The sequence below is a fragment of the Hemicordylus capensis genome, chromosome 5, assembly GCF_027244095.1.
Source record: "Hemicordylus capensis ecotype Gifberg chromosome 5, rHemCap1.1.pri, whole genome shotgun sequence".
NCBI classification, from domain to species: Eukaryota; Metazoa; Chordata; class Lepidosauria; order Squamata; family Cordylidae; genus Hemicordylus; species Hemicordylus capensis.
The window spans coordinates 217987923-218006101 of record NC_069661.1 but is presented as its reverse complement, the minus strand read 5'-3'; the positions used below and the strand labels follow the sequence as shown (position 1 = coordinate 218006101).

Below are 18179 nucleotides of genomic sequence, written 5' to 3'. Positions count from 1 at the left end.
GTTGAAACTGGGACCTGATGCATACCAAGAATGGGCTCTTATCACTGAGCTGCAGCTTCTCTGCAGCCTCCTCAGAACGATGTTGCTGAAGGCCTGGCAGATGTGGTAAGAGAGAAAGGAGGAACACCCAAAGCCCAGAAAAAAAGGGGAGCCCCCTGGAGAGTTAGTTATAGAAAAATACAGTGGACCAGTTTGGTTGTCATGGTTAAAGCTTGGTCCCACATGACGTCTCCAAGTTTCGAGAATACACACTTAGAAGAATTGTACTTCTCATTTCAGTCTAGCAAACAGAGATTGGTTGTGGCATCCAAACTGTCTGATCTTGGTTTATTCTTACAAACTTCCCTAAAATATACCTAGATCTGAAACCCTCTTCAAACCTCAGGCTCATGTCTTGGTTTATTTTAGGAGAGCTGATTCGAATAAACCAAATTTGGTCAGTTCGTAAATCACGGCCTATTTTGGTTTGTTCCAAATCTGAATTGGAAGTAGAATAGTTCGAGGCTCATTTGAGCAGGAGAGGGTGGAGTGTGTGCTTCCGACATGCAGGGATGTTGTGTGGAACCAGGCCTTAACTGTGGTACCATGTGATGTCTGAACTGGCTCACTGAAGTATTGCAAGTAAATGTAGCTGCAAAGGGCCATAGTGGATGCAGTCAGTGAGTGGAAAAGAGTGATGCATTTTAATGGCTTTATTGAAAGAGGATAGCTGGAGGGGTACAAGGGAAGAATTGCTCTCAAGGGTTCCCTAATTTCTTTTAAGTAAAGTAAAGGTAAAGTGTGCCGTTGAGTCGGTGTCGACTCCTGGTGACCACAGAGCCCTGTGGTTGTCTTTGGTAGAATACAGGAGGGGTTTACCCTTGCCTCCTCCCACGCAGTGTGAGATGATGCCTTTCAGCATCTTCCTATATCGCTTCTGCCGATATAGGTGTTCCTATAGTCCGGGAAAAACACCCGCGGCGATTCGAACCGGCACCCAGTGGCTTGGTTCCATTACCCCGCTGCGCTACCTGTGCTCAAAATGTACCTGTGCTCAGGTGTTATGCCTACCCATCTCACAATAACCATGCATTATATGGGAGTTCCCCCCCGCTTGTAACTGGGGACTCATGCAGAGAAGCCCTCCTGCTAAGCCAGGGGTCTTAGATTGGGACCCTTCTGCAGATGGTGGCCTACAACTGCCATCATCCCTGGCTACTGGCTGTTGTGATTGGGGATGATGGTAGTCCAGCAATAGCTGGAGGGTCACCATTTGAGACCCCTGTGCTAAGCATCCTCAGGCTAGGTTTGTGTCCTGATCTGATTGCAGCAGATTGCTTACTCTTCAATGTACCAGCAGGCAACAATCATACTGCCTTGCCCTTAGATAAGGTGCAGTGTTGTCCTCTTCTCCCCCTCCCAAATTCCAGCTCTAGTGTCAAAATAACCTGGATTTGATACCAATTCTACATTCACAATGAACAGAGCTTATCTGTGTACTTTAGTTTATTGTGCAACCTTTATTTTTTTTTTCTTTGAAGGTCTAAGGATTTGGGGGCAAGAACTGGTGGAATGGATAGAAAGATGGGTATGGAGGCTGAGAATTGCTTGGGAGTGGGTGGAAGAATGAGGAGCTGCACAGTCATAAGAACAGCCTGCTGGATCAGGCCCAAGGCCTGTCTAGTCCAGCTTCCTGGTTCACACAGTGGCCACTGTATGAAACAGGATGCTAGACTAGATAGGCCTTGGGAAGTCCCTCCCACTTCCTCAGGACCAGCTTCCCTCTTAGTTTCTGTGACTTCCCAAGATGCCATGTGCAAATGCATATTCAGGCTTGTATCTACAGTCCATAATGGCTAGCTACTTCCTTTAAAAATTGATGCTCACAATGTAATGGATTTGCAGGTGTCTTTCCTAGAAGATGACTCGCATTAATATCTTCTTCATTTCCGGATTAGGTCGGACTACAGAAGTCTGTCCTCCAGTTCCAAAGCCCAGAGGTAGACCCACATCTTCGGACCGGTACAACCTTTTACTTGCAAATTATAAACTAACAGAAAGAGAAGCTTCCTCTCTGATTCCCTTTTCTGTTCAGGCAAGCTATTCTTCAGGACATGCAAATCCTGGGATTTAAGACACAGGAGCTCGGAGGCTGTTCCATATATTGGTTTGATCCTTTGCTGCAGGCCGGTGATCAGACTGAACCCCCAAACTGGTTCAGAGATTTGTTTTTTCAGTGAATCAGAGCTGAACCCAAACCTAAAATCTCTTGGTTGCCTTGAGCCTGAATCAGAACGGAGCACAAAAAGTAGTAACCCATTGAAAGCTGTTCAGTATTCAAACACTCTGGAGATAATTTCGAGAGGTAATGAGGGTTTCTTTCTGCTCCAGCAGTATTTGGGGAAATGATATTTCCCAGGGAGCCTTCTGAAATGAAGAAGAGGAAGAGAGACTGGTAGGCAGGGCCTAGGACTGATAGTTCTCCTGGTTCTCAGGAACACTCACCCACAGACAAGCAACAAAGCCTCCGTGTGGAGGATCCTTGACCTGAGGCTGGAAACATCTTCTGTTTCCAGTTCTTCCTTGTTGCCATTCTCCCATTCATCCTATACAGGGTATTTTCCTGGGTTTCTGTATCGTATGGATTTCATTTGAGCAAAATCATTTACAAACTCAAAAATAAGCAGTCAAACCTAATCCTTTTCTCAAGTGAGATGGTTCTTGCTGTGTTCGTTTTATAGGGTGATAGACACGGAGGTCTTTCACACGACCTCGCGGGGGAGGGCGGGTGGGCTGTGGGGAAGGCAGGAGCTGTGCCTGCCTTCCCCTTCAGACCAGCAGCCACTGTTCTCCCTCCAACGTACCACATGCCCACACGAGTGGCGGAGGGAGACGCTGGGAGTGGGAGGACTCCCCACTGCATCACAAGGTGTCCCAGGGCACCAGCCCGACGGCTGCGCTCATTAGCGAAACGCTGGGTTAAAAGGGGGTCTTGGCACGAGGGCTGCGTGGGGGCAGCTCTCTCGCTCCTGGCACTTCATACGCGCAGCCGAACCCAGGCTAGGCTGTGCCTGTGAATACCCTTACTGACTCCTATTCTGTGCAGCGTGAGGTGGTTGGCTCACAAACACTACGCAATCCTCAAGAACCGTCCACCCTGTTGTGGAGTGGCCCTGTTCCGCTATGTTTACAATGGCGCAGTCACCAATAATGGACATGGCGTCACACAACTGCAGTTGTAAGTTGTAGTGGAACCACAGCATGGGTAGTGCTTGAGAAGCACACAGTGGCGCCGGTGGGACTGAACGGTCTGCATCACCCTGTGCAGAATGTGAGCCACTGATGAATTCTGAACCAGAACCATCACCTTTAGCCCCACCCCCTGCCCACTGAAACTCTTCCGTGTGGCTTCTCGAAGGGCATCAGGCATTGCCTGTATACTTTCCAATCTGTCGTTTCAACCTTACTGGTTTAAAAAAAAAAACTCTTTTAAAAAAGAAAGCAACATGCTAAGATGCTGGAATTTGTGCTCAGCCACAGTTTCTGTGCTTGCAGACATTGTTATTTCTTTGTGGGGGTGTCTGCCTGCCTGCCTGTCACATTTTTATACCGCCCAAAACGCAAGTTCTCTGGGCAGTTTACAAGACAATAAAAACAACCAATAAAAAGATTAACACATTTCAACAATTAAACTTTAAGACATTAAAACTATTAAAGCACAATCAAAACAATGTCTCATTAAAAGCCTAATGTCTAATGTATGTTTTCCCTTTCATCCTTCCTTACCCTTTTTTTTTCTCCAAGCAGAGCCGGAGAAGGGCCAAGGTCAAGAGATCCTCCCTGGATTGCCTTGGTCCAGGCGGAAGCCAAGAAAAAGCCTGCTCCTCCTCCCCCACCGGGCAGTAGCAAGGAGACCCCACCAAGGGCTCTGGAAGAGGAGGCAGATGGAGAAGAGGAGGAAGGGAAGGCAAGAGGCAGAGAGGGCAGGCCCGCTCCCAAGGAGCCCAAACCTTACAACCCCTTTGAGGATGAAGAGGGGGAGGAGGTTGAAGAGGAGGAGGAGGGATCCGCCACGCCCCAGAAGCAAGAGCAGAGTGCGAGTGAGGCCACTTCCAAGGCTGCTCACCCTTGGTATGGCATCACCCCCACCAGCAGCCCCAAGACAAAGAAGCGGCCAGCTCCAAGGGCCCCCAGTGCCTCTCCGCTGGGTGAGTCTCACCCCCTTCAAATGGGAAACGAATGAGCCATACAGCCAGCCCCAGCTCCCTCATCTCCTTCCTATGACACACTAGTTCCTTGGCAACCTGGAACCTTCCACTGCCTCCAGCAGCAGCAGCAGCAGTGCTAGGCTGGATCCTCCCAGCCTACACTGTCAGGACTGAGGAGTTGGCAGCTCTTTATTGCTGGGGTTTCCCCTGCCTTCTCACAACCTAGTGATGTCTTGTGGTTTTCATTCTGGTGCCTTTGCAGTGGACCACTGAGTTCTAAAGGGCTTCCCCTGTCTCATGTGATCCTGAAGGCTCCTCCTGGCCTGCTTCATGAGGGCCTGCTGCAGCAAGGGCAGGGCACTGGGTGCCATGGAGTTGTGCCCCTCTCCACTCCCTTCCTTTAAAAACAAAACAAAACAATGAGTCTGGTTGATCACCCTCTTGGAGCCTGGGGAGGAATCATCATCTGCAGCAATATTCATCTAGACACCGTTTAAAGTTGCATCTGCTTATGGCCTTGTGTGTTGGATTGTTTAGGCCAAGGGTGGGCAACCTTTGGACAGGTTGCTTTCTTCTGGTTTTTAGACTGATGGGGGTGACCTCGCATGTGGCTATAGGCAGGGGTGCAGGTCCTCCCCTAAGCATCTGAGGAGCCCACCTCTTATTTTACTGAACTCCCCACAAAAAACATATTTTTCTTCCCTCCAAAATTGTTTTTTCAAACAAAAATCTAAATGAGGAGTTGCTCCAACGTTCTCTCTGTTTACACTCTTGGCTATGTGACTAGACTAAGTGGCTTCTGACTGGAGTTTCAAACATTGCATTGTCGGAATAAGGGACATAGAGGGGGAATATGTGGGGCTAATCAGGGGCCTGGGTAGCAGTGCTGTATGTGTTTTAACCACTTTCAACTTAAACTAGTTAGAACTTAGATTGCTTCTCCTCTGCTTATTGATATAACCATGGTTAGCTGAGTTGTTGTTAGCCGGCCACGATAGGTTTCACACACAAGCACTATCTGGTAATCCTCATTTGCATGATTTTCATGATCCTGATACCTGGAGAATGGGAAGTTAGCCAATCATTGATGGCTGTTAATGTCCCCAGTATGGGACTGTAGGCAGCCCTAGCCTGTAGCCCTCCAGAACCACAGAGTACTCTGGTAGGGAGGCAAAAGAGAAAGGAGTCGAAGCTGATGAACATCACCTGTATTTCACTGTTAGTGAAAATAACTGATTTGACCGAAGCCATAGGTTCTTCTCATTAGTTGGAAAAAAGGGACAAATGGGGTCCTGTAAGGGACAGACAATTTGGGGCTGAAATAAGGGACGTCCTTGCTAATGAAGGACTGTTGGCCTCCCTATTTCTGACTCTAAGAATCGGTGGCCTTGGCTGGCAAACAGGTTCTTCAGACAGGCAGTTATTTTCTGCTCGCTTCTCATCAGAGTCTTCCCTTTTGCAGCTCCGCACCCCATCTCTAGGCTCTCCCGCTCAGAGCCATCTTCCTCCAGCCCATCTCCTGCTCTGAGCCTGGAGAGCATCACATCCGAGTGTTCGGCCAAGGCTGCTGTCACCCTGGACGAGACCTCGGTGCCCAAGAGCTCCTCTGAGCCGACGGTCCATGCCCCAGCAGCATGCGTGGTCTCCTGCACGGACCCCTCGCTTGTCAACGTGTCCTCCCGTGAGAGCCCCACAGCTCTCCCCAGCTGCTCCACTAACTCCTCCTTTTCCTCGTCCAGCGATTTGACTGGCTATGGCAATGAGGTGCCTGGGGGAATAGCACAGACTATACGAAGCCGCTCGGTTGGGAACCTGGAAGCCAGCCCGGGGCGGCTATCTCCCAAGCCTCCTGCTAATGCCATTCCCACACCCATCCTCTTGGCATCAGAGCTGGGCAGCGGGACTGCCAGGAACTCTCCATCCCCCAAGGCACAGCCAAAGGTAGGTTGAAACCAACTTCTTGGATTCCAGAAGTGAGCTCTGTCCTTCTTTCCTCCGCTCCCCGCCAGTTTTCAACACACCTGCCTTCTCAGGAGGCCACTTGAAAGATGCTTCAAAGCCTCACAAGACTTGGGACCCCATTGCTGCTATTGACCTTTCAGACAATTACCTTTGTCATGCCCTGTTCCTTTAAGAGATCCAGGAGCAGTGTTCCCTGTAGAAGGGATTTCCAGATGTTGTTGACTACAATTCCCAGAATCCTTGGCCAAGGCTGTTGCAGTTGGGGATTCTGGGAGCTGTAGTCAACAACATCGGGAAATCCCTGTTACAGGAAACACTGTCCAGGAGATGCTTTTTCATTGGCTGAACTCAAAGAAGCATCGCAAGGCATTTGTTAACAGAATGTCTGGTCAGGAAACGGCAACTTCCTCCTGTGAGAAGATGCTAAAACATTTGGTATGTTTTAAGTTAGCAAGACAACTAAGGAGAGACGTGATGGGGGTTTAGAACGATGCACGGTATGGCTCAAGAGATGTTTCCTCCCTCTCTTAAAAAAGATGGGCAGTTGATTCAGGACAGACAAAAGAAAGTACTGCACACAATACACAATTAATTTATAGATTTTGCTGCTACAGGATGTGATGTTGACCACAGTCTTGGATGCCTTTAAAAGGGGATTATATAAATTAATGCAGCCTAGGCCTATCAATGACCACTGGCCATGATGGATAAATCGAACTGCCTCATTCAGGAGCAGTATACCACTGACTAGCAGTTGCTGGAAGGCAACAATAGGGGAGGGTTATAGCCTCCATGCCCTGCTTCTGGGCTTCCCAGAGGCATCTGGCAGGGCCACTGTGGGAAACAGGATGCTTGAGTGGATGGGTCTTTGGTCTGATCCAGTGTTCCCAGATGTTGACTACAACTCCCATCACACCCTGCTTGAAATGACCCTTGACTGGGGATAATGGGAGTTGTAGTCAACAGCATCTGGGAATCCCTCTTACAGGGGACACCAGTCTGATCCATCAGGGCTCTTCCAGACTTGAGCTAGGGCTGGCTTTGGTGACATTAAGCTGTCCAACTACCAGTTAGAAATCTGCTCGCCACTCCCCTTTCGCATTACTACCTGGCAATGCTATGTACCGCATGTTTCTGGAGTACTACCAGCAATACGCTCAAAGGGGAAGCCATTGCTGCGCAGCGTGACTGTGGTTTTTGTGTGTTTGACTCTAGTCATCCTGCAAAGAGAATCCCTTCAACCGGAAGCCATCACCTGTCACCTCCCCATCGATTAAGAAAACCCCAAAGGGACCCAAGCCAGCAAGGCCTCCTGCTCCAGGCCATGGCTTTCCACTCATCAAACGGAAGGTAACTGGGATGGGAGGAGACGACAGGTGGACCACTGCACTGTCTGCTGGGCCTGTAGTGTGCTTGAAGTGGCCGTCGTCTTCTGATGGTGGAGGAGGGCTTACACATGTTCTAGGAGGGCGATGAGGGGCTCCCTAGCAGGGGTTCCTAGCCCATATGAAGAGAAGTCCTAAAATGCACAGGCTGGGAGCATGGGCATCTTCAAGACTTTTTCGGGGGGGGGGGAAGCTAACCATCCAATACCCCGCTCCCTGGGAGTATGCCCCATTGAATTCAATGGGAACTGTCTCAGTCTGGGAGGGGAGGCAACTGCTCCCTCCAGATGCCCATGGCTGGGAGGAGAGCAAGAATGAATTTTCCCCTTTGCTAAGCAGGGTCTTCCTGGGTTTGCATTTGGATGGGAGACTACTTGTGAGCTCTCCCCTTAGAGGATGTGGCCAAGGCTCAGTGGAAGAGCATCTACGTGCTTCCGTGCAGAAGGTCCCAGGTTCACTGCCTGGCATCGCCAGGTAGGACTAGGAGAGGCTCCATCCTGAAACTTTGGAGAGCTGCTTCCAGTCAGTGTAGACAATGTTGAGCTTGATGGACCAGGTATAAGGCAGCTTCCTATGTTCCAGTGCCTGTTTTAGGTTTAGGCATGGAGGCCAGAAGAGATCTAAGGTGGAGAATCTCTACCAAGGTCTATCCTGCCTCTTGCCTTCATCCACAGTTGAAAGAAAGAAAAGGTTGTTTCTATCACTTTATCTCCCCACCCTGGAGTCATCTGATATCTTACAGGAAGCCACGACTGACATCTTAGAAATAGAATTGTGGCTTTCCTTTTGTCTTGGCAGGTTCAGTCGGACCAATATGTCCCAGTTGAGGATATTTACGGCGAGATGGACAGCATTGAACAGCAGCTGGATGAGTTGGAGCACCAAGGAGTAGAGCTGGAGAGAAAACTCCGCAGCATGGAGAACGGTAGGATGGGTGGTGCCACTTGTGAAGCTGGGAGGGAGAGGCAGAAGACCAGGGGAGGCGCCAGTGCGACTTAAACTGCCAGGCAAGCCTTGGCTTCCTTCTGAGTTGCCGCCCTGAGGTCCACATCTGATCTTGAGCATCTGTTGCCACAGCTGCCAGTATCCCAGTCCTGATCATCTGTTTTGTTATGATGGTGGCCCGATTAGAACACGAGTCCATAGGGGCCTAGGAAGCTGCCTTATTGCAAGTCACACCATTAGTGCATCGAGCTCAGGATTGTCCGCACTGCCTGGCAGCGGCACTCCAAGGGTTCAGGCAGGAGTCTTTCCCAGCAGTGCTACCAGGAGAGGCCAGGGACTGAACCTGGGGCCATCTGCATGCAAAACAGATGCTCTGCCACTGAACTACAACCCCATCCCCCAAGTCACGAATCAAAGGAGCACCAACTTGGCACGCTCCCTCCTTTCTCCCCCACTTTCTTCCTCACCGTGTGCATAAAGGAATTCCGGTTTGTTAATTTGATTTATCAGAACCTGTTGATTTATCTGAACCTGTGTGCCATGGTTATGATGGCTTACAGGTTCAGCTAAATCAGCAGGTTCTGATAAATCACATTTAGCCATCATAACCATGGCTTACAAGCCAGGATATGAAAAATGAGGCTCTAATCCTGGTTTCATATCCTAATTCGTACACCACAGTTAAACTGCAGCTGCTGGGTTTGGATGACATGCAGAGGTGTGCTTTAACAGAGCAGGACTGCAGGATCCCTTCATTCTCTGTGCCTGATCTGAAGGGGAAAGGAGATGGAGAAGGCTGGGGTGCTGTGTTCCCTGTAACAGCGATTCCCAGGTAGTGTTGACTACAACTCCCATAATCCCTAGCTGCAGTGGCCTTTGTCTGGGAATTATGGGAGGTGTGGTCAGCGACATCTGGGAATTCCTGTTACAGGGAACACTGCCAGGGAGCTGAGAATGGCAGCAAGGAGGCTGGAGGCTCATCGGCAGGGTTTGGAAGGGTGTAGGCAGAGATTGAACGCTGCCAAAGAGGCGTGGGGCTCTGCAGGTAGAGCAAAGAGGCAGTCGGCCTGTGCTCCTTGTAGAGAGGAGAGTTTCTCCACTGGCAGCAAAAATGAAGCTGAATGTTGACAACTTGGAAAGGATGAGTAAGGTTAAAAAATTCCTCCATTGGGGCTTTGCAAGGCACTGGGAGGTGGCTGAAGGAATGCTGCTGTGTACATCCTGATTGTGCTTCTGCTCAGTAGTAGTATTTGAAGTCTTGATTGCTTGGAAGCAGGTGCTTAGTAAGAGCACTCCATCTTCCCACTGCCTCTGCAGTTCACCATTCGCCATAGTCAAAGCTGTGGGTATTCTTTGTGTCCATGTCATTTAGGCTTCAGACCACTGCTCCCTCTAAGGTGTGTGCATGTGCACACGCTCACAAGGTTTCTGATGTCCGCTTAGTTAATTTTAGATCCCGCTCATATTGAACTAGGAAGGCCCCACTCTGAATGCATGTGTGCACACAGTGCCTTGATACTGCCACCGAGAACAAAACTCATCCCGCACAGAGATGAGAATAATTAGAGGGACCACTGCTTCAGACCCTAACTCTGAAAGTCTCCCGAGGAATATCAGCTTCAGTTCATAAACAGGACCCTAGTCTTCATGGTGGTGGAAAAAATACCAGGGAGGAGATCTGGTCTTATGGTAGCAAGCATGAATTGTCCCCTTTGCTAAGCAGGGTCTGCCCTGGTTTTCATTTGAATGGGAGACTGTATGGGTGAGCACAGTAAGATATTCCCCCTTAGGGGATGGGGCCACTCTGGGAAGAGCACCTGCATGCTTGCATGCAGAAGGTTCCAGGTTCCCTCCCTGGCATCTCCAAGATAGGGCTGAGAGAGACTCCTGCCTGCAGCCTTGGAGAAGCCACTGCTGGTCTGTATAGAGAGCTAGATGGACCAAGGGTCTGACTCAGTATAAGCTTCCTATGTCCCTAACTATAAAAATGTGCAGGGCTGGCTGGGCAGTACCTGTTCTAGGCATGGAGCCCAGAAGGGATTTGAGGTGGGGAATCTGCCCCCTTCTGTCCTGCTTCTTACCCTTCCCCACAGGTTTTTGGAGGAGATGGCTCGTCTATGCGTGTGTTTGTCAGCTCTCCCTGTCTTGTCCCCTTGACTAGCAGATGCTCCTGAAGATGGTCTGCTGGTCGACTGGTTTAAGCTCATCCATGAGAAGCACATGCTGGTACGCCGGGAGTCTGAACTCATCTACATGTAAGTCCTGATTCAGGCTGGAATCCTTCCTACACACTTACTAGGGAGGAAGTCCATTGAGCTCAGTGAGACTGACTTCTGAGTCAACTTGCTTAGGATCACACTGTTTGGGTGGGTAGCCTCCTGCATCTGGAAGGCTGAGGGAAAGGCACACAACCCAAAGCGTCCAGTGAAAATATCACCACATTAACATGTCACTAAAATGTCCCCACCCTTTGCCGGTTTAACCTCTAATAGATCTAATAGTAATAGATAGATCTGGAAGGTCTTACCAACGTTGCTCACGTTGACTTCAGCGGGTCTGTTGTGGGGAATTCCTTGAGCTGAGGCAGGAGAGCGTTTGTAGCTCTATAGAAATCCCTCTTTTCTGATTTTGTTTTGTTTTTGCTTTTTAATGCCATTTTTTGCATCAAGTCCCAAAGCAGCTGAGAGCAGGATCCAAATCCAAGATTACAATAAAAACAAGTTGGAAACCATTTGAATGGGTTGGCATAATAGCCTCGTTGAAACGTTTTCAAAACAGGATGATGTACTTGACTACACCATCCAAAGTGGGAACAGAAGTCCGGCCTCGCTGGCACGGCCGCCACTCTCCTCACTTCCCCTCCCGCCCTGCTCAAGCGTACAACCTTCGTTTGAGGCAGTGAAGGCTGTAAATGTGAAGGCAGGCACTTCCATGATTGGGAGACCTGAGTCCTCATGATCATTGAAGGGCCTGCCATCACGTTTACCGAGGAAGAGCACAGACTCAAAATCAATCCCAGCCTCATCCATTCCCAAAAGCCTGGTAGAATCAACATGTCTGTTAGCTATCAGAATGCCAGGAAGGCAGGGGTGGCACAAGCTCCCGGGATAGGTGGAGTTTCTGATGTTCCTGGGTGCCATCCCTGGAAAGGCCCTGTCCTGTGTGATCGTCAATCAAATCTCAGAAGGCCTTGGCAGGCAGAGCTCTACAGATTTAACACACAGGTAAAATCATATTGGACTGGGCCAGGGCTGCACAACTTTGGCTCTCTTGGACTAAACTTTGGCCCTGTTGGACTAAAACCCCCATTATCCCCAGCCACTGTGGCCAGTCATTAGGGATGATGGGAGTTGTAGTCCAAGAACAGCCAGAGGGCCAAAGTTGTGCAGCCTGGGACTAGGCAGCCCTTAAGATATCTTGGAGCCTAAACTGTTTGCCTAATGGAAGTATAGCTTTCCTGTAGGGGCACATTAGGAAGCAGCTCTCTGGTTGCCACTGAAGCAACCAGGTTTCTAGAATTCTAGAGTTTCTAGAAGTTCTAGAGGTGGCAGCTATGAAGTAGTTCGTCACAGGAAAATATTGTCCTGAAATACCCTCATGGCTTGGATGGGCTCGAGCTATTTGGTCTTGCCTGCTAGAAAAGACTCTGTTCTCCCCTGTGGTAGCTCCTCCTGCCCCAGCCACTGCTGCCTCCTTTACTGGATACGGCTGAAGCTACAGCCAGTCTGCTGGTGCATTTCAGGGACATCTGTATCCCCTCGAGAATATTTGTTCCTTCACTGACGACAGCTCCCTATGTTGGGTTTCTGCTGGCTTGTAACGCTCCTCTTCCCTCCTTTCAGTTTTAAGCAGCAGAATTTGGAGCAGCATCAGGCCGACGTAGAGTATGAACTGCGATGCCTTCTCAATAAACCTGGTAGGTCATCTTTCAGGGTGTGCTCATAACTGGGTTTCTTAAGTAACCTACTTTGTCATGTTTGAAAGTGGTTTAACCAGAAGGTACACCAAGATCTACTGGCAGTTCTTGGCTGCTTAGGAACATGGGAACATAGGAAACTGCCATATACTGAGTCAGACCATTGGTCTATCTAGCTCAGTATTGTCTTCACAGACTGGCAGCTGCTTCTGCAAGGTTGCAGGCAGGAATCTCTCTCAGCCCTTTCTTGGAGAAGCCAGGGAGGGAACTTGAAACCTTCTGCTCTTCCAGAGCGGCTTCATCCCCTGAGGGGAATATCTTGCAGTGCTCACACATCGTCTCCCATTCATATGCAACCAGGGCAGACCCTGCTTAGCTATGGGGACAAGTCATGCTTGCTACCACAAGACCAGCTCTCCTCTCCTGGAATAGATGTGCAAGCCTTTCTGATTCCCAATGAAAGGGTAGTAGATGTTTGTGTGACAGGATGGTGAGCTCACCATCACCTGGTTCTCAAAAATTCCTCTGCTGAGCTTGCAGTCAAGCAAACTTTAAATCTCACCTCTGCCATAAACACAGTGAGTGGCCTTGGGCAAGTTGCTTATCTCTCTCATCTGCAATATAGGGGTAATAATATTGACCCACCTTACAGATTACTGAAGGCCTTTAACAATGTGCTTTGAGCGTTCAGAGGGCCAAACTACATGTGATGCTTAACACATAGTTTGGCCCTTGCATGCTTTTCCTGTTGTTAAAAATCAGTTGCGGAAGCAGGGGGAGGGGGGATCTGGATTGGGGGCCTCAGCTGGATGGAGGGAGGCTTTAACCTTTTCTCTCCACTGTGGTTCTGATCTGGATCCCCTCACCCTTCTCAGCTGATTTTTAACAGCAACAGAACAAGCATACAGATTTAGTGTAATGTAGTTTGATTCAGAGAAGTACTATATATATGCTAAGTGTGTGCTGATAGTTTTTCTGGAATTAAAGCTTACTCCATAGTATCATAGAACTGGAGGGGCCTTGCAAGATGTCTAGCTCTGAAATCCAGAGCTAGAGCATCTCCAGCAGATGGCGGGTCTAGCCTCTGCTTGAAGCCCTCGAGGGAGGAAGGGTCCACCCACTCCAGTTAATTAGTTCTGTTGTCAAACTGCTCTTATGGTTAAGAAACAGTTCCTAAAGAACATGACATAGGAAAAGCCCTGCTGGATCAGGCCCAAGGCCTGTCTAGTCCAGCATTCTGTTTCACACAGTGGCCCACTAGGGATGTGCAAACCAGTTTGATGTCGAGCCGGCTTGACATCGAACCGGTTCGGTTTGACAGTTCAAGGTCAAGCTGAATCATCCCCCCCATCTCCCAGCTGGCGGGGGGAGGGGGAACCTCTGTGGAACCGAACTGGGGGGGGGGTGTCGATGGGGGGTAAAACCGAACTGGTCCAATCCGGGTCCAGTTCGGACTCCAACTGAACTGGGCTAACTGGTTTTGTGCACACCCCTATAGCCCACCAAGATGCCTCTAGGAAGCCCACAGGCAAGGGCTGAGGGCATGCCCTCTCCCCTGCTGTTACTCCCCTGCAACTGATATTTAGTGGCATCTTGCCTCTGAGGCTGGAGGTGGCCTATAGCCCTCAAAATAGTAACTGTTGATAGACCTGTCCTCCATGAATTTATCTAGACTCCTCTTAAAGCCATCCAGGCTGTTTGCTGTCACCACATCTTTTGGCAGAGAATTCGATAGGTTGATTAAGTGTTGTGTGAAAAAGATCTTGCTTTTGTTGGTCCTAAATTTCTTGGCAGTCAGTTTCATGGGATGGCCCTTGCTTCTAGTGTTAGGGGAGAGGGAGAAAAAAGTTGATCTGAAATCTACTCTCCTGTAACATAAGTCCGTTAGATCTAGCGTTCCTTCTTTGGCAGCAGAGAACAAATCTTTGCTTCCTTCAGTGCAATAGGCCTTCAGGCAGTGCTTTCGTGTCCCCATTCAATCACCTCTTCGCTAGACTAAGCATATCCAGTTGCTTCATCCGTTCCTCTCTAGGCTTGCTTTCCAGACCCCTCACCATCCTCCTCTGAACCTGATCCAATTTGTTTATATCTGTTTTCAAGGCATTTTGGAATTAGAATAACCCCTGCTAACTGGGCAAAGAGGCACCTTTATAAAGTGGGGGCTCTCTCTCTTATATTTATCGGGGGGAAGCAACTGTCCCTATTCAGCCCAGCCCAGCCTAGCATCCTTCCCAGGGGTTATTGCTTCTGTCTTGGTTGTGCGTCTTTTTAGATTGTGAGCCCTTTGGAGACAGGGAATCATTTTTTTCATACTTTTTGCTTTGGAACCTTTTTGGTGGTGGTTGAAAAGCAATATATCAATATAATCATGATTTCTAGGAACTTGGCTTGAACCAATATTTGGTGTAGAAAAGAAATCCCACCGAATGCAGAGGACCTTGCTTTTCACCCCGCATGTAAAGTTGCCTTATACTAGCCTCCTGCAGACATTTGTTTCTGTGTATGGTGGGAAATCAGACTTGCTCAGTGGTAGAGCATCTGCTTTGCATGCAGACGGTCTCAGGTTCAGTCCCTGACATTTCCAGTAAGGCTGGGAAAGACTCCTGTCTGAAACCTTGGAGAGCTGCTGCCAGTCAGTGTAGACAGTATTGAACAAGATGGACCAGTGGTCTGACTCAGTATAAGGCTCCTTTGTCCCTCCTGCCTTTCCCCCACACATTGTTCGCACGCTGGAACATCACATTTGCACAAGGTCCTATGACTAAAAGGTCCAACATGTGTAGGCCCAAAATACATCTCCTTTGGAAATCTTCCCTAGGCTATGTGACTAACAGAGATTAATTTTACTGGAGATCAAACTTTGGACCTTCTGCTTGTGCTCTACCACTGAGCTGTAGTCTGTCTTTTCAAAGAGTGAGCTTTCCCGCGCCCCCCTTTTGTATGTTTAAACATACCTTCTCTGCCAGCAGAGAGCACTATTGAATCAGATGAGGGGCACTATATACATATACACAGAGAGAGAGAGAGAGAGAAAGACAGACAGGCATACACACACACACATACACATAAATACAGAGAGAGCGAGAGAGAGCACCTTTCAGCACTCATTTTCCATCTATGGCATTTTCTGCCCTGGTTCACAAGAGGGAAGCTCCCAAAATATTGTCAAAGCAAGAAAGGTCTATAGAAAGGTACGGAGAATAACTGGACTAATCATGAGAAAAACCCAACAGGTTGTGACTCCAAATTGTCAAGGAAACTTTGAATACAATGAAGCTTCAAAAACATGGACAAATGAAGCTGCCTACTGAGTCAGACCAGTGGTCTGTCTTGACCATCACTGCCTGCTCTGCTGGGCAGCAGCTCTTCAGAGTCCCAGGTCTTCCTTCATCCTGCTACCTGAGAGTCTTTTAACTGAAGGGAACATAGTCCTTCCATAAGAATGTGTCTCGTGGCTCATTCCCCAGGTTTCTTGTTACTGCCACTAAATAAGAGACTGTTTTTTATTCCCATGCCGTGGTGCACACCAGGATAGAAAGCCAGAACTGGATCCAGCCTTCACAGTATTTCCATCACCTTGTCTGTTAGAGCAAGGGCCGAGTAGGTTCAAAAGCACACCTCTGAGTCACAGAATGGAGGACCAGCTCCCTTGCCCAAGGAAGTTTGCCATGAAACTGTGTTTGTTCTTTTGGTGGCTAGAGAAAGACTGGACGGATGAGGACCGAGTGAGAGAGAAGGTGCTGATGCAAGAACTAGTGACCATTATTGAACAACGGAACGCCATCATCAACTGCTTGGACGAGGACCGGCAAAGGTAATCTGGGAGGAACCCATGGAGACAGACGTGCTGGCTACTTATTCAGAAGCTGGTGCTGGGAATTGGGTAAGGGGTTGAGAAGAGCGTGCTGGCCGCAGCACCGCATAGCCCAACAGCACAAGGCCATCTTCCAGAAATCTCTGGGCAAAGGACATGAGTATGCAAGCTTTGTCTGAGGGAGTTGGTGCCCGTAGCTTGGGCAAAGGTTAGGGTTGGAGAGAATACCTCCTGGTCTGGGTATGTTGTAGGGAACAGCATTTGAGTAGGATTACAAGCAGAGTCTCTGTTGCAGTTCCTGAGCTTGATGGTGTCTTCTAAGGCATATCTTGGTTGCTCATGCTGAAGTGGTCTCTCTCTCTCTCTCTCTCGTTTTTGCAGGGAGGAAGAGGAGGATAAAATGTTGGAAGCCATGATTAAAAAGAAAGGTAAGCGAGAACTGGAGTCTAGTAATTAGGAGCCACAGAGTCCCGACCACTCTGCCCTCCTCCATCCTAGAAAGAGGGCAGAAGAAGGTAGGGATGTGCCCAAACTGCAGTTTGAGCGCCATTTGGGAGTGGGGCCTGAGAGCTTTAAGAAAGAGGAGAGCAGGCCCTTACCTGCTTTCCGCCCCCACCCCCTGGAAGGCTTCCGGCTGAGGCGGCACGCATCCCTAGAAGCCCCGCGTGGTGTCAGCACGCCTAGGGCATCATCCGCGTGTGCATGGGCGCCATTTGCGTGGTCAGCATGGTGTTGCTGACCACGCAAATGGTGACTGCATGCGTGAATGCTGTGTGTGTGCTGGTGCCATGCGGGGATACTTGGGCTGAGTGCTGCCCCAGCAGGAAGCCGCATGGGGCGGCAGAGAGCAGGGAAGGACCTTCTCTCCTCTTTCTTAAAGCTCCCAGGCCCCGCTCCCAGTGTTCGAACCGCGGTTTGGGCACATCCCTAGAAGAATTTCCCGTTAACTTTTGGTTCCGGTCATAGCTAAGGCTGTGGGTGTCTCATGCTTAAACGTAAGAAAAGTCTGCTCCCAAGCAATCTAAATTTAAGCTGAACGTATGACCTGTAGGTGTTTGCATAATTTATTTTAGTTTGCATAGTTCTATTTATCAAAAGTGGATCTCTCACATGCAGATGCAACTGGAGGAGAGGGGCAGGGAAACTATTTTTTTTTTGGTGGTGGTGGTGGGGGAGCCAAATGATCCCCAAAGCAACTCCGGCCGTTGGTGGTGCATGCACTCTACCCCAAAGAAACATCCCTGGTGGCCGAGAGAGCACACGGGCATGAATGCTGGGAGGGTGAATGGTATTGGCTGAGCTTGCTTGAGGGGTCTTGGCAGGAGGCTGAGCCCTCCTTTGATGCAATCTCAGTGAGAGGGAAGTGGGGAAGCTTAAAGGCAGTGCACCAGAGGCCAAGTCTCTCCCTCCAATAGTTGCCTCAGAAGCAAAGGGAGGGAGAAGTCTTCCCTTCCCTTCTGAGTTGTTTCAGAGGAACCCCCAAACCATATTTGTTTCATAGATACACACGCCAATGCCGCTTTTTTTCCCTTTCCCTTGCTAATTTATAGCTGGTTTTTCTAGTCATGGGGCATGGGCAAGAAACTCTGAAGGACAATGATGCCTCGTCCCCAAACCTTTCTGGGATCATACCAGGTGCTTTCTACATACCTTCAAGCATTTGTTCACACCATGAAGGCTAGGATCTTGCTGCTGCTTTTTTAGAAATGGAAGCTGAGATTTTCAGGCAGCTGATCGCAGCGACCAAGCTGACACTTTGTGCTTTCTCTGTGCTCCTGCGGAATAACCTTAAAGACATGGCGGCAATCCCAGTTTGAGATTATATCTTCATGAGAAAAGGTTGGGGGCACTCAGTGTGTGCGTGCGCAGCCAGCTAAAGATAGTCCCTATGCCTGTGAGGTGCATGTTTGTTTGGTATACAGCAGGGCTTGTGGCTCTTTCTGCACTTGAAGACCAGTTATGAACTTATT

General features: G+C 49.2%; 1 protein-coding gene across 4 annotated transcripts in view; it reads left to right on the top strand.

The window, feature by feature from the left end:
• The window catches only part of MICALL1 (MICAL like 1), a 48620-nt gene that overhangs the window by 28302 nt on the left and 2139 nt on the right, over positions 1-18179 (top strand). For 3 of the 4 annotated variants that reach the window (XM_053253436.1, XM_053253435.1, XM_053253433.1), the window contains exons 7-15: positions 1938-2001; positions 3787-4187; positions 5650-6128; positions 7365-7499; positions 8333-8459; positions 10641-10734; positions 12322-12395; positions 16095-16209; positions 16591-16637. In XM_053253436.1, coding sequence (XP_053109411.1) covers positions 1938-2001; positions 3787-4187; positions 5650-6128; positions 7365-7499; positions 8333-8459; positions 10641-10734; positions 12322-12395; positions 16095-16209; positions 16591-16637 — 1536 coding nt within the window. The remainder of the gene's footprint in view (positions 1-1937; positions 2002-3786; positions 4188-5649; positions 6129-7364; positions 7500-8332; positions 8460-10640; positions 10735-12321; positions 12396-16094; positions 16210-16590; positions 16638-18179) is intronic. The other variant, XM_053253434.1, reaches the window with a different exon arrangement.